Source organism: Pan paniscus, chromosome 10 (assembly GCF_029289425.2).
Source record: "Pan paniscus chromosome 10, NHGRI_mPanPan1-v2.0_pri, whole genome shotgun sequence".
NCBI lineage: Eukaryota > Metazoa > Chordata > Mammalia > Primates > Hominidae > Pan > Pan paniscus.
In genome coordinates, this window is record NC_073259.2 from 28,099,102 (window position 1) to 28,118,303 (window position 19,202).

At 40.0% G+C, this 19,202-nt stretch overlaps 1 protein-coding gene across 2 annotated transcripts in view; it reads right to left on the reverse strand.

Annotated features, from left to right (window-relative positions):
• Nucleotides 1-2,826: 2,826 nt before the first annotated feature.
• Nucleotides 2,827-19,202, reverse strand: part of IRAK3 (interleukin 1 receptor associated kinase 3) — a 65,040-nt gene continuing 48,664 nt past the window's right edge. For both annotated transcript variants that reach the window (XM_063593371.1, XM_003824788.5), the window contains 4 exons: nt 11,839-12,037; nt 11,510-11,572; nt 11,258-11,422; nt 2,827-8,815 (listed from right to left, as the gene is read on the reverse strand). In XM_063593371.1, the coding sequence (XP_063449441.1) occupies nt 8,339-8,815; nt 11,258-11,422; nt 11,510-11,572; nt 11,839-12,037 (904 nt within the window). In that variant the 3' untranslated portion in view covers nt 2,827-8,338. The remainder of the gene's footprint in view (nt 8,816-11,257; nt 11,423-11,509; nt 11,573-11,838; nt 12,038-19,202) is intronic.

Below are 19,202 nucleotides of genomic sequence, written 5' to 3' on the forward strand. Positions count from 1 at the left end.
GATAGGGTCTAGAGTGTGGCCTTGGAAATAGAGGCTAAAGTGAAATGAAGTTGTAGTTTCACTGTAATTGATGAGACCTTTTAAACAGAAGGCAGTGATGCTACTTGGTTCATTCAACTGCTTTTGAAATTAGAAATGATAATGCTGGGATATGAGATAGAAAGAAAGATGGAGACATGTCAGAATATGTCTTCTAAAATACAGTGATCATTTTTCTATTAGGGAAATACATTTTAATGACCAAGATAGGCTATTCATAATCACATGAATTATTTCCCCTCTTCAAGCTGCTAGACAAATGCATAATGAAAATGTCAGAGATTGCTCTGCCGGCTGTCTCAAGTAATAGCCTTAGAGCTGTCAGCAGTGAGTTAATATAAACATGCATATTTGGCTTTGTAAGCATGCTAGAATCTTAAATTTTCCTCTAGGACATACAAAATTAAAACAATAAAAGGTCATAGATTCATATTTACCCTTGGCTGAAGTCATTGTGGCTGTTTTTTAAAATCCTGGGTTATAATCATAAGAAAAAGAAATATCATAAGACCCAGTACTTAATGGTCCAGCAACTGCACTATAATTAGCCTATACACATTTAGAATGACATGAAATTATAATTAGTGAATAATGGCATTAAGAACATTAAGAAGATTACTAGAGTAACCTCACTCTAATGTGCTGTTTAGAAATGATCCCATTTTACACTATATGTATTAGATTTCCTAAATTCTCTTTTGCTGAACTCTTTGCAGTGAGGGTACAGTTGTATCAGTCGGCATTTTCCTTCCAGAAAACACAAAGTAGCATCAAAATACTAATTTGGTATCATAAAAAAAATTGTGGCTCTTTTATGCTCTTAAAAACCAGCACTCATTTATCTTTTAGCTGGATCTGCCTAGGAAGTATGTTTTAAAATCATATTTACACACTTTCATAACTTAGTTGTGTGCACAAAACAGTCCCCCCAGCTAGAACTCAGAGTTGCTATTTTACCCTGGAGTATACTTTGCTATTTCCCTTTATAATTAATGCATTGTGAATCCCATTAGCATCGTTACACAGGTTCATCTCTATCTGCTGTAGAAAAACACTGTATTCAGTCACATTTCCTCTGCACTGTTGCAAGTTTTATTTTCAACTAAAACTACAGCAGGGTAAAAATTTTATGTAAACTAAAAATGGATAGTGGGGTACAAGTCTGGAGAATGAATACTTTGTGGTGGAAAATTTATCTCCGCAAAGATCTTCTCATTTAACTGCAGATAACTCCTTGAAGTAGGGATTTGTAAGTATAAATCTTATGGGTAATTTAAAAAAGATTTTAGCAAAATCAACTAATATTTAATTACAAAACACTCTCAGTTGTATACTGTGATCCGTATCTGCTTTTCTGTATTTCAGCTTATCTGGTTTTTGCCTCTTGCATTGCTTTGTCACATGCCTTCTCAAGACTTATTACTCAAGGGATACCAGACAAATCCATTTCGTAGCTTCAATTACTAAGGTAGGAAGATAAAAATAATAAAGAGCAGTGGAATAGAAGCATTATTACTAGTTGCTAGTTGCCACCAAGGGCACAACCAAGCAAAGAGCCAAGTAAATGTAGAAATGTAGAAAATGACTGTTTTTTTTCCAAAAACTTTATTCTTTTCTAATAAAAATGATATATGTTCATTATAAAAAGTTTCAAATACACAAGAGTCTGAAGAATGTAAAGATCACCCAAATACCACAGCCCAGAAAAAAAACATCCTTAACATTTGGTGAAGATCTCTCTATGAAACATACATTATCTTAAAATATTCAATGTTATAAATGAGCTCATATTCAACATATATTCTGTAGTCTGCTTTTTGATTCAATAATATTTTGGGAACATATATCCATAGCAATAAACATATATCTAAATATTTTTAAATGACAACTGCATGGAATTTATTTAATCCATCTTTTACTGAAGGATGTTTCAGTTGTTTCCAATGTTTTAATATCATAAACATCATGAAATATACCTTTGGGCTCATGTTTGAAGACCTGGACAACTTTTATTCATTAGGATAAATTCCTAAACAAACTGCTGGGTAAAGGTGTATCAACATTTAGGTTTTCATACATGTTGCCAAATTGCCTTCTAGAAAGGTTCTACCAATTTTCACTCCTGCCAGTAGTGAACAAGAATTCCATTTTTGTCAATTGCTTTATCTTTGCCAATATGGGAGGACAAAATTAATAATAATAAAATAAAATAACACATTTTTATTAGCTGTTTTCATGTTCAAATAGAGGATACTTTTAATTTTTAAGTTATTCTTTTTCAAGGCAGATATTTCCTGGACTTGAATAAAGTGTTTTTGGTTTGTATTCTCATTCCACCAGTAGTATGACTTAGGGCAAGAGCCAACTCCTTTATGCTTCATTTTTTTTAATCTAATAGATCAAGGAAATGGAAACCGGCTCAATAGGTTGTTTAAAGCTTAAGAGATGTGTGAATGCACCTAGCACCTACTAGACACAACAATGAGCCTGCATTTCCGCAAGTAAGCCATTCCTACCTCCTTACCCCCCATTCCAATTAATGTTTGTCTATGAGAATATTTTAAAATTCAAGAGCCAATGTAAAACTCTGTAAATATTATCTTGCTATTTATAGAGATGACCAGAAAAGTTTGCAATGATGCAGATGACATCCATAATGAGTCTCTTAAATGAAGGTTTGGCAGGCAATACAGGTCTTTTGAATAAAAATGTCTCCCAGGAAAATACTTGCAAATCAAGCCCACAGACCATCAAGTATATATAAATGATTTGGAACGGGAAGACAGATACAAAACACAAAAAACATCAGTTTATTTCCTGCCAGAACACTGGTTTTTCATTGCTTAGACATGGTTTGGGAATATTTTCCACCATAGAGAAAATTTATAAGCAACACATACAACGACTAATCTTCTTTTCAAAGATATCTCAGATATTAGTATTTAAAATTAGTAGCTTTTATTCAAGAATGATGAAATGGAATAATTTAAGCAATGATTGATTATATTCTGAATACTAGAAAGATAAACTTCGGGTGCAATCTAGATGACAATCTTGATTCTGAAGATGCTTTGAAGGACTATTTGATTCATTCATTTTACAAATATTTGTTGAACCATATTATGCACCACGTACTGTGCCAGCCATTAGGGATCCAAAAATGAGCAGGACATAGACCTTTTCCCTCAGGGAACCTGCAGTTTTGTGGAAGAAGAAATATAATTTAACAGGCAACTCCAGTATCACGTGATAGTGACCTGAGGTTTGTGTAGGTGCCCCAGACCCCCGGAAGATGCCATCAGTATCCAAACAAATGCCCCAAAGAAACCACATACCAATAGAAGAATAGAATCTGTCACAATTGCCAGCCACAAAGCACACCATAAACTACTTAGTGCATATGAATAGCAAAGTGAGGTCCACCATGGGATTATCAGTTACACAACAGGACAAGGAGAAAACCTCTCTGAACCCATTTGGGAGAGCTGGAAGAGGAGCCAGGACCTATGACAGGAGAACCACCCTGAGATTTATTCACTCACATATAAGCTCCATGAGGGCAGTGAGCTTTGCTGGTTTCCATCTGCACTGTAGCCCCAGCTCCTAGAATAGTGCCTGATACAAAGGAAGCCATTGCTAAGTATTTATTCAATGAATGGAAGTTTGGATGGATGGATTCATTTAACTCATATCAAGTAACTGCAGTGGGTGCCTGTAGCAGAGAAGTTGTAGCAGAGGAGTAGGATAGTGAAAAAGGCAGGAGACATGGTACCTACTAAAAATCTGTGGAATCAACAAATGACTTTTCACATCCATCCCTTTTCATAGGAGCTTGAACTGGCAGTGACTCCATTGTGCAATTTGGAACACAAGAAAAAGCATGGATTTTGAAGTCAGACAAATGTGAGTTCAAATCCTGGCTCCTCCAGATCTGGAAGGACCTGATGGGAGGACTGGGAGGACTTGATTTTAGCAAGTTAGTTTCCTGACTCAGTGTCCTCACCTTATTATAAGATGGGATCCACACCTTCAGGGTGACTCTAAGGGTTAACCAGAAAAAAACATGCAAAGCTCTAGACCCAGTTCCCTTCACCCTTACCCCATTTTTCTGGCATTAGGGATGGTTGTGCACAGCTGCTGTGGATCCCCAATTCCTTGAATAGCCATCCTGAGTGCTTCGTCAGTGCTCTTTTCTATTTCTCTTAATTCCGTATCTCTTTTCAGAAACCTTCTCCAAGAAGCCTTCTTCATCCTCTCAAAAACGCATAGTAATCTATTCCTTCTTCTCGCCCTTTCAGCATTTACTTCGGTTGCATTGGTGTGTGGTTCAAATAACAGATGTCACTGAACTGTTGACTTGGGTAGATGCCCTGTCTTCCTTACTAAACTGTGTCTTACTTTGTACCTTAGTAGCTAATGCAGTGCTTTGCTTCTAGCAGATGCTTAATAAATGCTACTCATGATAAACCTCACTTCCTGTACTCATCAGTCCTCAGGTCATTAAAGTTGTTTTACACAGGGTGATGTGCCACCCTATAAAACTACAATATTATGCAGTGAGTCACAGATCATTACAACTCCCAAGAAGTCAATAAAATTGATTATGTCAGAAATCCCATACCTGTTTTCAAAAACAACAAAATGTTTTCTCCATGTGTTTGGGCATTATAAAATGGGACAAAAGCCTGAAGCTTAGTAAATAGGATCTGCCTGGAGGATTGCTCAGAGTGCATTACAAAAATGAGAGTAAATGAAATTATGAATTCATGTTTGCTGATCAGAGGGAACACCCGGAGACTCATTCTTGCTTTCTTATGTATCTTGGTCTCCACATCATGAAACTATAAAGGTATCCTCTTATTACCCATAGAAAGTTGCAACATTTAATTCATATCAACTAACGCTTATTAATACACCCACTAGAAGGCAAATCTAGTCAGGAAGACTGAATCACTCAACAGAAGATTTGGTACTTCCCAGCCACAGTGGCATCTGCTTACCACAACGTTAATCAGGTCACTGCCAGCTTATCTGACTTCATCTTTGAGGTGTCCAAAATAGTTATACTCTAGAAAGATGATCTAGTCAATAAGATGATTGGTCAACAATCTTTCTAGAGCTCCCACTCTGTGCTAACCAACATCCTATGTAATAGGATGAATGTAACAGAATGAAAAGAAAGGATCCTTTTCTCAAAAAACATACCAGTGATGGAAAGGTAGGATCTACCAATCTATAACAATTTAAGAGCACCTTAAGGCAGCGATTTTCACGGATGTGAAGAGCGGGCTTCACATCATTGGCATCAGCATCACCTGGGAACTCATTAGAAAGCAAAATTTCTAACCCCAGACCTATTGCATCAGAAGCTGGGTGGACCCAGCAATCTGCGTTTTTAACCAGCTTTCCAAGTCATTCTGATGCATACTACAGTTTGAGAAACCCTGCTTTAAGTCAGCTAAGCAAGTTCAAATCAACATAATACCAAGAGATTATATGTGCGGAGTAACTGCATGGGCCTGGTGTTAATCAGAGCTTCCTTAATGACCCTTCATTGAATGTATTGGTGGGGGTCCATATTCTAAGTGAAAAACAGTTTAACACAGAGTCAATTCTTGATGATCTCTTTTGTGAATTATTAGTGGCAACTTCACATGATTCCAGGCTAAATTTCCCAATTCAGCCAATATAATCTCAGATTACATCTCTAAAATAAGCTAAATTGGGCTCAGAATGGTTTGCAACATGTAAACCAAATGTCAAAGACTTTTGCTGCTTCCTTTTATTAACATGTGTAATCAAGAGTTGCCAATCTAGCACAGGTCACAGGAATAAAAGTTATATGAAGTTTAGTCCAACCCTTTCATATGTGTGGTGATCAGATGGGGCAGAGAGCTCTGAGCAGCCAGATACTGCACAGAGCAGTGGTGGGCATGGGTTCTCCCAGCTGCTTACCAAGGGCCTGTATAAAGCCTGTCAATCAGACTAAGACTTACTGTGATTTTAATCTCACTTCGTGCTTTTTTGGAAAATTGTAACTCCATGTTTCTGACCTTGGTCTGTTAATCTCACCCTGATTCCTGATGATTTTCTTCTTTGATTAGTTGTTCTTCAACATGGAATCTAATGTGAATATGATTAACCCAACCATACTGACTCACCAAGAAAATAAAATAAAACAAAAGACATGAGCCTATTCCTCTGCTGGACAAGAAACTAGAGGTTTACCCTTCTATTACAAGCTCCTTGGAGAGGAAGATTCAATAAATCCTCTGAAAATTGTTTTCTTCAGTGTTTCTATCCATCATCATAAGGAGTCATTATCCTCCCTTTGTTAATTTATTCGGCAATGTTTATTATAGCTGAATTATTGATTATGTGGCTTCATAGGGGTAATTTAATTCAACTTAATTTATAAGGAAACACCTGCTCTGTGTAGGATGACACATTAGGCTCTGAAGAGATGGCCCTTACACACTCAGGGAGTATGACAGACAGAGTAATGGTCCCCCAAAGATGTCCATGTCCCAATTCCAGAAACCTGTGAATATGTTACTTTACACGAGAAAACGGACTTTGCAGGTGTAATTAAATTAAGGATCTGAGACACAGAGATTTTCCTGGCTTATATGAGTGGGCCCAGTGAAATCACAAAGGTCTTTATAAAAGACATGCAGAAGGGCCAGAATGAGAGGAAGAGGGTAGTGAAGATGCGGTGAGACAGAAAGAGAGAGGGAGATCTGAAATGTCACGTTGCTGGCTTTGAAGACGGAGGAAGAGGCCATGAGCCAAAGAAGGCAGGTGGCCTCTAGAAGCTGGAAAAGGCAAGGCAGTGAGTTCTCCCCAACAGCCTCCAGAAAGAATGCTAAGGAATTCTGACCTCCAGAACTGCAAAATAATTAATTTATGTTACTTTAAGTCACTAAATTTGTGATAATCTGTTACAAAAACAATAGAAAACTAATATAGGGAGTTTACAACCTAGTAAAAGAGATGAAGGCTGGGCGCGGTGGCTCACGCCTGTAATCCCAGCACTTTGGGAGGCCAGGCAGGTGGATTATGAGGTCAGGAGATCGAGACCATCCTGCCTAACATGGTGAAACCCCGTCTCTACTAAAAATACAAAAAATTAGCCGGGCGTAGTGGCGGGCGCCTGTAGTCCCAGCTACTCGGGAGGCTGAGGCAGGAGAATGGCGTGAACCCGGGAGGCAGACCCTGCGGTGAGCCGAGATTGTGCCACTGCACTCCAGCCTGGACGACAGAGCGAGACTCCATCTCAAAAAAAAAAAAAAAAAAAAAAGAGATAAGACAAGCAGCTTTGATATAATTCAGAAAGTGATAAATATAAAATAGAAATACAAAGAAATTGCTGTGGAAATACTGATAAAGGGAGTACTTCTGGTTGTAGAGATTAGGGAAGCTTCCAGGAGGTGGCTGTTTTGTAGAGCTCTGATGATTGGTAGGATTTCAAAAGAGGGAGATCCAAGAAACAACAGGAATGAAGGCCCAGAGTTGAAAGGTGTAGATTAAACAAAAAGCTGACCTAGGCCCTTCACCAGCCATTTTCTCAGGAATAAAAATTACTTGATGGACATTTCACATAGTCTCCTTAAGATATAATAGGTCACTAAGTCTGTTTTTAAAAAGCTGTAATAATAGTCAATACAGGATAAACTGTCCTAAGAGTTTAGGATAGATCTTGGGAAGAAATCCCCTTTCAACACAGAGCATGCCGTAGCTAAGGGTGAACCTGGCTCATTTTCAGACAAGCAAGCTAGTCAGGGATTAACCAAAAAACAAGAGGGGTCAATCAGAATAACAAGGTGATTCTTTCCAAAGGTATCTATTAACATTTACAAATTAGACATTTCCTACAACCCTTGCAAGCAAGCTAAACCAAACGATGGAATCCAACTGAATGTTCTTGGCAGATGGAGGCTCTGAGGACTCACACTGAGGATGACGGAGAGGACATTACAATCCAGTCCCTTTCTGGTAGGTTTTGATTGTTTTGTTTGGCTGAAGTCAGAACCCATGAGCTTAAGGAATTTTGAATGGCTCTAATTGAGCGTGGATTTGGTCATGAGACAATTATCCTGATAAAACAATTTTTTAAGGCACTCTGTTTGAGGGTTTGGGAAAAAAGAAATGGAATTATCCAGATTGTTTATCTGCATCACCCAAACTCACTATTGATCATTCTCTTGGCATTGCTTATGGAGCCAATGTCTTCCCAAGGTCATACCTATGCTCAGGTGCCTATGCAATACTTGCTTTTTTCTTTATCTTCTGGTGGAATTTATTCTTTTTTGTACTGTTCATATTCATCCCAGGAAAATTTGGAGGAACAGCTGCTCTCCACTGGCCTGCTCCTGCAAGAATGCCCTGGAGCTTCTGAAGAAGGATCCATATTTACCTTATAGGGCCTTAAGTCCTGGGATGGAACTATATACTTTGGGAACCAACTTTCTTCACAAGAAGAACTGGGCATGTTGCAAGCTTCCTCATTTCTCTTGCTCTCTGGCTTTTTGTCCAAGCTCAGAAACATAACCTCAGACTGGCTGCATTCAAAAGGAGTTTTCTGAGTCATTCTGTCTATCCTCAGGCCTTCATCAGAAGGTAGTAAATTGTTATTCTGGCTTTCATCATCTTCCACTGGAATACTTGGTACATTCTCCAGGAATAGAGGAGAAGGACACCTGAAGGACTTTAGTGATGTGGGAGGATCTTCAGCAAAATACAAGCTGGCTTGAGTACTTTCAAGAGTATTTAAAACCTAATAACAAAGAAGCAAACAGACATTAAATTAAGTTTGAAAAATCTTTCCTTTTACCTTTTATCACTCTACCTATAAAGAATATTCTTTCATTTTCATGAAATTAGTTCAGCTATAGAATTTTGAATTAGAAGGGATCTTAAAGATTAGCTAACCCCCTTTATTTTGAGGAGTAAATTAAGTGACTTAAAACCAGGTATAAAAGAAACTACACTAAAGTAAATACCAAGAGACCTGACTTAAGCCTCAGATTTGCCACCAACTAGCTTTGTGAACTTGGGCAAGTCTCTACATTTTTTACTTCAACCATAATATGTGGAAGATTGGAAGGGAATAAGGAAATGGTAGGCCCAACCTGTAATTCTTAAATGCCAGTTTTTTGTTGTTGTTCTTGTTTTGTTTGTTTGTTTGTTTTGTTTTTTTTGAGATGGAGTCTCACTCTGTTGCCCAGGCTGTGGCGCAGTGGTATAATCTCGGCTAACTGCAACCTACGCCTCCCAGGTTCAGGCAATCCTCCTGCCTTAGCCTCCCAAGTAGCTAGTATTACAGGCACGTGCCACCATGCCCGGCTAATTTTTGTATTTTTAGTAGAGATGGGGTTTCGCCATGTTGGCCAGGCTGGTTTCAAACTCCTGACCTCAGCTGATCCACCCACCTCAGACTCCCAAAGTGCTGGGATTACAGTCGTGAGCCAGGGCCCCTGACTAAATGCCAGAAGTTTTAGGGAGCTCTTTTAAAGTGCATATCCCTTGGTCCCAACATAGAGATTGTCATTCAAAAAATAAGGTGTTGAAGGTCCAGGAATCTGTATGTTAGAAGCTTCAGATGATTTGGATGTACAGCTAGATGTGAGAACCCTTGATGTAATTAATATACCATACAACATACCTTCATATACACACACACACGTAATTAAAAAAATACATATAGAGAGCTTTACAGTTTACAAAGTGCTTTCACATATATTATCTCATTTAACCTGTACAAACAACATTAATCATTCTCATTTTATAGATGATAAAGCCTGAGGCTCAGAAAAGGGAAGCAGTATCATTAGTCAGTAAGGTACAGACCTGCTGTTTGACACCACATCTCTGGGCTTCCAATTCTCTGTCCCTGCACAATATATGTCATAGCTCCTTCCTGAGCCCTTGGCTCCACACAACTCTCACGGGTGGTGTCAGGCCTGGAATACAGCTCTCCTGCCTCGAAGGCCAGTGCTGTTTATATTCTGATTATGTCAACTCCTTGTTTAAAACCCTTGCATGGCTCTATGATAGACTCAGGATAAAATCCAAACTCCTAGAATGGAATTCATGTCCCTCTGTCATGGAAGCTTCTATTATTTTAACCACTCCAGGCTTTCCCTCACTGCTCCCCCTCCATGATGCTGAATTATCTGTGGTCTTAGCACCATGGGCTCCATCACCTTCGAGCCTTTGCAGGTATTCATTCTCTCTGCTTGGGATGTCTTTCCATCCTTACTGCTGCCTAAATCCAACCTGTTTTTCAGATCTTAGCTAAACCGTCACATCTATCAAAAAGCTTCCTTAACTTCCATGGGCTGGTGTGTATTCTGAATCCATGCTCCATGGCAACCTGGCCTTCTGTCTATCATCAGGTTTCTCTTGCTGGACCAACATTCTATGTTTACCGATCTGACTCCTCTTAACAGTGAGCTTGAGGGTAGTCATTGCATCTTGATCACTGATATATTCCCAGCACCCAATACAAAGTCTGGCACACACAGAGTAGGCATTAATTATTTGTTTATTTGTGCAAATAAACAAATAAATGAATGGGTGATTAAGTCTATGGATAGATTAATAAATTTTAGAAAATGGATAAGGAAAATATATGCTGCATTTATAATGAGCCAGATCTCTTAATGAAGACTGAACACTTTGGGAGGCCAAGGCGGGTGGATCACTTGAGGTCAGGAGTTTGAGACCAGCCTGGCCAACATGTGAAACCCCGCCTCTACTAAAAATACAAAAATTAGCCAGGCGTGGTGGCTCGTGCCTATAATCCCAGCTACTTGGGAGGCTGAGGCAGTAGAATCACTTGAACTGGGGAGGTGGAGGTTGCAGTGGGCCGAGATAGTGCCACTGCACTCCAGCCTGGGCAACAGAGTGAGACTCTGTCTCCAAAAAAAAAAAAAAAAAAAAAAAAAAAGATTGAATAAAATATTCCCTGCAAACTGCTCATTTATGTCTTTACATTAAATTTTTTGTGGAGTCTTGGTTCCACCTAGAAATGACCTCTAACAGAGTACCAAATGATGTGGCTTTTTGACCTGGAAACACTATTATGTTGGAATTCTCTGTTGGAGGCTGGATTTGTCTCATTAACAAATAATTCACTTAGATACACAATTTATCTAGTTTAGATTTTCCATGGTTCTGTGGGCTCAGTTTTGAATAAAACCATGTATATACTCACTTCATCCATTGATGGTCTTAACTTTGCCCGCGTTGCAGCACACCAGCCTGCCAAACAGAAGAGCTTGGCAGAGAAATTCCGAGGGCAGGGAGGCACTTTCTTATCTAGAAATGAGAGACATGAATCCAGGCCTCTCTTCTCCATCAATTCTCTAAGGAGATCCCGCTTGGAAGAGAGGGAGACAATTTTATCACAGAGAACTTGATCAAAAAATGACCAAGAGATAGGTGCCAGGATGAAAACAATTCTTACCAGCTGGATATGTTTTGGATCATCTAACACTACTCTACATCCTGTTAGAACTTCCATTATTACCTACAAGGAATATATAGAAAGTCAGCTGTATATCTTAAAAATATACACACAATTTGTTGCAACTATTAACCATGACTATGAATATAGTTCATTCTGATTAACGACTTTATATTTTATTAATTGCTTGATTACACAAAATTAATATATAAGATGAGCTAACAGGAAATCAATGAGTCAAAAGTTAAAACTCTTTAAAAAATTCTTAGAATCTAGAACATTCTTGGCAATAAACTCTCCTCCTTTGTTAACTGGCAGTTGGTACTCACAATTCCAAAGCTGTAGACGTCTGTTTTAATGGAAAGTTTCCCCTGTCTGATGTACTCTTCTGGCATGTACCACAGATGTTTACTGCTGCTGCTGGTCATATTTATGGTACAACTCTGATGTTCTAGGTGGGACCGGAAGTGTGCCATGGCAAAATCAGTTAGTTTGGGTTGAAACTGATCATCCAAAAGGATGTTTGCACTAAAATTGTGATCAGGGACAAACAAGACAAAATATCATAAAGGCACTTCAGTGTAAACAAACATACTATAAACTCACCTTCTTCATATCTGGTTAATTCAAAACACTGTCAAAATAAAGCCAAACAAATTTCCATGAACTAGAGAACATTCTTTCATTTTTCTTAATGTACAAATCCAAGTGTTATCTGCAACCTAGAATAAAAACCTGACCTAGGAACAGTGGGCATTTCAAACTTAAAGATATATATGTGAAGTTGCTGGATAAAGCTGATGCTTTCTCACTAAGAGAAACTGAAGTTAACCAAAACAGCTTTCCGTGTGCTTTTCTTACACTTACGGAGAACATGAACTGAGTTTTAATCAGCTGATTATGTGTCTGTTATGTGCAAGAGCTGTGCTGTGAAATGCTTGGCTTATGAGCGCAGAGCCACTAACTTGGAATGATTTGAGGACTCTTTGGTAGTCCCTGCCCTCATGGCAGCCCTATCCCATGGTTTCATCTCTGTTTTTTGGTCTTTGAGTCTTATTTAAAATACAAATGTTTGCAGAGACAAAGGCAAAGTGCTTATAGTCAATATAAGCAGTTGTCACATTAAAAACCTTAAGAATCATCTGACATTTTGGCTGAGGGTAGGCATTGGCTTACTTTTACCTTCAAAGGGCTGTCAAAGCAGGAATGGGAAAGGATAAGCCAAGAGAGAGATCCATTTCCCACTGCATACAGCCAGGAGCTCTGCCTTTCCCTGGCTCCATGACCACCCACAGTTTCCTTCGCCATGTAAGCCTCAGTGCCCTCTCTCCTCTCATGTGAAATGAGGAGAACAGAACTCTGGCAGGGGGAAAACGAAGTGCATAGTGTCCTCCCCAGCACTTGGTAATGCTCAAAAAATGGCAGCTAGGAGGAAGATTAGTAATCAATTCTAAGAGAACAGATGGATATTGAGAAGGAGGTGGGGCAGCCAACAGAAAGTCATGCAATTCCCAGCTTTGCTTAGGGCTCTTCAGAGCTTGCTCTTTATTTCCTGAAACCAAAGCATCTAATAGTACACCTGCCCATCCAAAATGCCAAGAGGCATATTTGTAGTACGACATGCTGTTACTAAAAGTGCTACAGCAACTGCCACGGGATATCAAGAAGTTCTTAATTCTGAACAAATTTTGGATCTTACAAAAGCTCCAGAAGTCTTTGCTATCCCTATACAGGTAGGTTAACGGGCAGGCCCCAGTTCCATAGGTCTGAACTGCAAGTGTTCTTACTGTTCAGAGGACTCAGAGTCCTACTTCTATTTAGAGAGTTTGGGGGAAACAGTTCAATGTATGAAGCTAAGGCCTTAAAGATTCTAGTCCAGACTTTGTCTAGGGCCGAGTTGACAACAGAAAAAACAAAGGCACTTCCGGTGGTCTTTTTTTTTTTTCGAGACAGTTTCATTCTTGTCCCCCAGGCTAGAGCGCATTGGCACGATCTCAGCTCACTGCAACCTCTGCCTCCCGGGTTCAAGTGAGTCTCCTGCCTCAGCCTCCTGAGTAGCTGGGATTACAGGCGCCTGCCACTACACTCGGCTAATTTTTAGTAGAGATGGAGTTTCACCATGTTGACCAGGCTGGTCTTGAACTTCTGACTTCAGGTGATCCACCCGCCTCGGCCTCCCGAAGTGCTGGGATTACAGGCATGAGCTACCGCGCCCAGACCCTGCGGTCTTTTAAGGATAAAGACACATTTTAAACTTTATTTCACTCCTCCTTCCGCTAAGGGTGGCAAGGGAATTGTAAAATCCAAAAAGCCCACCTTCTGAGCTCTAGGGCCTCTTATCAGCTGTGTGCTCTTAGCATTTATGGAAGGAAGGTCAGAGAGGCCTGGTTCCCAAGGCTCGTATCAATGAGCACAGTTGTCATTTCTCTCCTTGCCTTCTCCCTTCTCCCTGGAGAACCCAGCAGCTGCTAAAGCCAGCCTGGGCCTCGCACACCCCCATCTGTCACTCCTCACCCACTCTTACTTTCTCACTTGGAGAACTGTTGACTATCCTGACATACCTCAGATGAGGAACAGACTAGAGTCAGATCCGACTTCTCTCCAGCTTTAGATAAGAAGAGACTGTCAGTTCATAATCACTTCTTCCCTAGGTTGACTCTTCAATGGATCAGATCAAGTCTGAGGCTCCTGGAGATGCCCTGAGGGTTTCAGAGTCCTGGGGGCATTTGAATGCAGGAGTTTGCCGGTGGGCCAGGAGGCGAGGTGGGAAAAAAAGGTTCTCCAACCTTCATTGCCAGGACCCCACCTTCTGCCCTTCAACTTTGGAGTCACTTCTGCATGCCCCATTTCATTTCAGCACAGGGGGAGGGTGGGAATGTTCTGAATGGCAGATATTCAATGTCAAACACCTAAACATCTTCCTCTATCACAGCTCTAAAAAAAGGCATAGAATTATAATTGACAATGCCAGAATCATGAGACTGCAAAAGCTGAATTTTTGAAACACCAAAAAAAAAAAAAAAAAAAAAAATCCCTGAATCTTTTTTAAGTACAAAAAGGGACAAAAGAGCAACAGTAATAACAAAACCTTCAATCTAATTCATTTATTTGACCCATAGCAAAGCTGGTGGGATGCTTTCAGCAAATGGTGAGTCAGCTTCTGTGAAAGTTGGGCAGAAGGGAGTTGAGTAACCACAAACAATGCTTACACCATAAAACCCAGAGAGGACTTTGGGTCAGTGAAAGGCCATCAACAAGATGTGAAATTATTCTAGGGTACTGAATTTACAGTTTGAATAATGACAATCGGTGAAAAGATAAGTCGTTTTTCAGCTGACTTTAGTGTATAACATAAATTTTGAGTCCAGTGATTTATTCTGTTCTAAATAAAGGTTAGCGGTAGCTGAGGAAGAAGGATGTTCTGTTTTAGGAAAGCGGAAATTGCAAAAGGCCCTTGAACGATCAATTTCTACCTTAATTCTTTTCCCCTGCTTCAACCTTAAATAGAATGTTCAAACACAAAGTGTCTTCAGCTTCCATGCAGGTCAGCTGAGTAAGTTAATCCTGTGGGGTGAAAATAAACTAACAAAATTAAGAACCTAACACAACTACAGTCATGGCAATATCATGCAAAAGGGCAGCCTGCAAGCAACTGTGGCCACCAAAGAGATAGATAAAAGACATCTTTGACCCATATCCATGGTTCATATCCTCAATTTCATGCTTCTACAATCGATTTGTTCTACTCTTTATCACAAGGCTATTTACCTTAACAGAGAGGCCATCCCCTCTCCAGATAATTCCTTTAACAGAATGATCATTGGTTGTACACTGAGGAAGTATGGAGAATCCTACACAGGTGATGAGTTTGTAACCTGACTCTAGGATGTTACTTAATCTCTCTATTAGTAGGGGTCTCTAGGACAATTTTCGGGGGGACCTGAATCCCCCAAACAAATGCTACTTTGTAATGAGAATTGCTTTCTTTGCTCACCAGTTTATCTCCTAATTAAGTTCAATCCCTTGGACCTTAAACATAAGACAAGATGCTCCACCTAGATTATAATGCAGGATTTGAATTCAAGTGCAAATATGATATTTGGCATGAATGAGCATGATTGGTTTTTAAAGAGAGAGAGATATATATACCCACATATATATAAATATATACCGATATATTTTATATATATATATGTGGGTATATATATAGTATATATATGGGTCCAGCAGTCCAGCGCCTGGGTGCCTGGAAACTCTCAGGAAAGGCCAGGACTCCACAGAAGGACCTAGGGAAGAGGGGGCAGGGAGCCACAGATTGGCTCCAGAGATAAAGAGGACCCAACGGCCCCTCTGGGACAGCCTGAGGCAACAGCACACATGTGCTGTCTGTATTACGGCTGTTGCAACACTGAGACACCCCTCACCAGATGCCCTGCCTCCCCTAACCAGATGAGGCAAGACTCAGTTTCTCCTAGAACCTGCAGGCTACTAAAACAGTTGTGCACCCCACCCCAACTTAAGTGTGCACTGCATCCTGCCTGGAATGCTACAAATCTGAAACCCTTTATTCCCCTGTGGGACTGCGGAGCTTTCTCTTTCATCCCCGCTGAACCTAGGCAAGTCTGAGAGACACAGTATTCAAGCTTGTTTTTGCTTGTTGGTGCCTTCTGAGTCTAGGCACTCGGTGCAAAGGCCCAGTAAGGGGTGTTCCTCCTTTAATTGTGAAACTCCAAATCTACCCACAACTAGCACAACCCCCCTAAGCCTGTTTCCCTGTTGGTATAAAGATCTGATACTGCTTACTTCACGGGGTTCTTACCAGTATTAAATGAGAAAACGTAAGGAGTGACACTCACAGAGGGCTCAAAGTATGCTTTAAAGGATATAGGCTGGCCATTGTCCATCCTACGTCCATTACCTTACCTTAAAATCCCAAAAGGCTTGGTTGCATGTCTCTAGAAGTCCAAAGACACCAACTCAAGGAACAAAAATACAGGGGGTTGTAGGATGTCCCTGGAGATCTGAGGACCCTTCAGTTAATGCCAACAAATTGGCTGAGTTTCAAATAGTTCCAGAGAAGTTCTGGGCAAACGTATTTTCCAGACATTTTAAGACAATGGAGAGACAGAAAAAAACTGGCATGTACCGTGCATACGTGTATGTATCTATGTGTGTAAGTAAATGAATGTTGGGGATTAGAGTGGTGGCAAATAGAATTAACAGGGGAAATTTTAATTTATGTCATATTTAATTGTTTTGGCATCCCTTAGAAAAAATCAAATTTGGATATTTTAGAAGAGGGGAGGCACTGGGGGAAAACAGGAAAAATCTGAGGAAAAAGAATTGTATATATCTAAAATTTTTCTGAAAGATAAAAATAGGCTTTTTGAGGGGGTTAAGAGGGAAAGGGAGGAGACTGATTAAAGAATCTTATCAGTCAAACAAAGAAAGAGACTTTGCATTCCCTGTAGGCTTTGACATGCCTGTTAAACACTGAGCTGGGCTCCAACCTTCCCGTCTGGGGATAAAGGCAGGAGGAGCCTGGGTCTTCAGGCAAGGGTGTCCTGGTCGCAGGGAGGGGCCAATCTGTGGCCCCCTATGCCCTCTTCCCAACCACTCAGTTTTTCTAGTCTTTTGGAAAGGAAATTACCCATGCACTCACTCACTCTGAACTTACATCTCTGATCAATTTCCATTAAAAAAAAAAAAAAGTCCATTTTGAAGCAAATGGCTTCTTCTTTGTTTCTTTCCTAGACCATTTCCCTTGTATGAAAGACTGTTTCACTTGGCAGGAGACAAATGGCAATACTGATTAAAGAACATGATTTTATAGGAAACATTAGAAATGTTCACCAAGATTATCTCTTTGCTTTGGAAACATTAGCAGGAATGAAATGTCTGGGATGGAAAATGCTAAGGATAAAATGCATTTCCATTTAAAATAGTTCATAAATGTGAAAACAATTAAGCTCACTAAGGGCTAGGAGGGAAATAACAAGGAAGTTTACTGCCTTCAGATGCTTTTAAGTGATCCTGTAAGTCAAAAACATCTTCGTTTCTCCAATAAAAATGTGAGGGTCTTTGGCCAAGAATATAGGCTGCAACTTTTCAAGATTCTTTTCTTTAAGTCCTTTCCTTCTCAAATTCCACCACCTGGAAGCAGGTTTTGTTTTTATAACATTCTCTTTGAAGAGTTCAAATTACTAAGACATTTTTTAGCTAAATAAACCCTCGACTTGTTGAAAACACCTTGGAAACATGGGCATTGCTTCTCCTTTGGGTGTTTCTGAGCTGTGTCTTTGACAGCTTCTTCCTTAGAAAGCTATCTACTGTCACCGCTTTCCAGGCCCGATCTCCCCTTCAATGCCTGTTGCTTCTGCCAGGAGTCCAACGTCAGCATTTCCAAGTTTCTGCACACTAATTATGCTCTCCTCTCCTTCCCAATTTCCCTGTCTCTGCCGATGACACCAACATGCTTCCATTAATCCCAGACCTTTAATTCCTTAAAAAGTGCATGATGATTGGACTCACACAAACATGGAATGCAACCTCCCTTTTCCCTTCTACAGCCATGAGACAGAGGCCAGTCACTAATCTCTGTAAGCCTCAGCTTTCTCCTCTATCAAATGGAGATAATAACTATAATACCTGAACTCAGGCTTGCTGGGAGGATTGCTAACAAGTTATTCAGCAGGCGTTGATGCCAGGTGAAAAGTCTCTGGCTCTCATTGAGCTCTCTCATCTGACTGCAGTCTATCTGCTACCCTTAAGGTATTAGTACTTACTATGCAGTCAGGACAAACTATGCTTTCTGCTGTCTTGGCCTCTCCCCATTCTGTTCCCCTCATCTTGAAAATACTCTCCCCTGCTTTATTTTTATCTGAGTCCTCTCTGCAGCCACAAGATTCACTTCCTCCATAAACTTTTCACTTGACTGCTCCAAATTCCAGTGCTCCTCCTTTCTCCAAAATTCCTGCTGTACAGCTCCAACGACATTGTTTGACACCCACAGGGAGCCCACCTGATGTTGTTTACTTAAGCATAATGTTGAGTTTATAGAAGATACTAAGTAAATATTTGTTGATATAATCAATTATGTAAAGAGGATTTGAAACTGAGGGTAGCCCTAGACTACTCAGTATAGGAATGGTGAATATGTGGCTTAAATGTTGCCATAACATTTATCCTCCCAAAACATCCTCCCATATTCTTGGCAAACATCAAAAATTTAGTTCAGAAAGCACCCACCATAGATTCTCTTTCAACCCTGCACGTGGGAAATCATTATCAATCAATCAGACATGGAACATGAGACAACGCTGACTTGTCATCACTGCTATAGAATCCTGCAGAGGAGGTGAATGAGGCCCACAGGGTTGACATGACTTGTTCCATGCAAAACCGCTTAATAGCAGGGCCAGAACTAACACCTAGCCCCACTATTTTTCTGTTTGGTGCTCTTTTGATTTACTACAGTTAACTGAGACATCTTTTTACTCAGCTACTCATGAAAGACTAAGAGACTATTGATTTCAAAGAGAAATGAAATGAGCTTTTATCTCCTTTTTCTTTAGCTGTATATAGATAATTCCAGCGGCAAATGGGCAAGTCACAGGATTTTAGCTCCACAGAAAAGAAGTCTGAATAATGAGAGCTGCACCCAAATGGAGCTGGACCCCCACAACATGCTGGG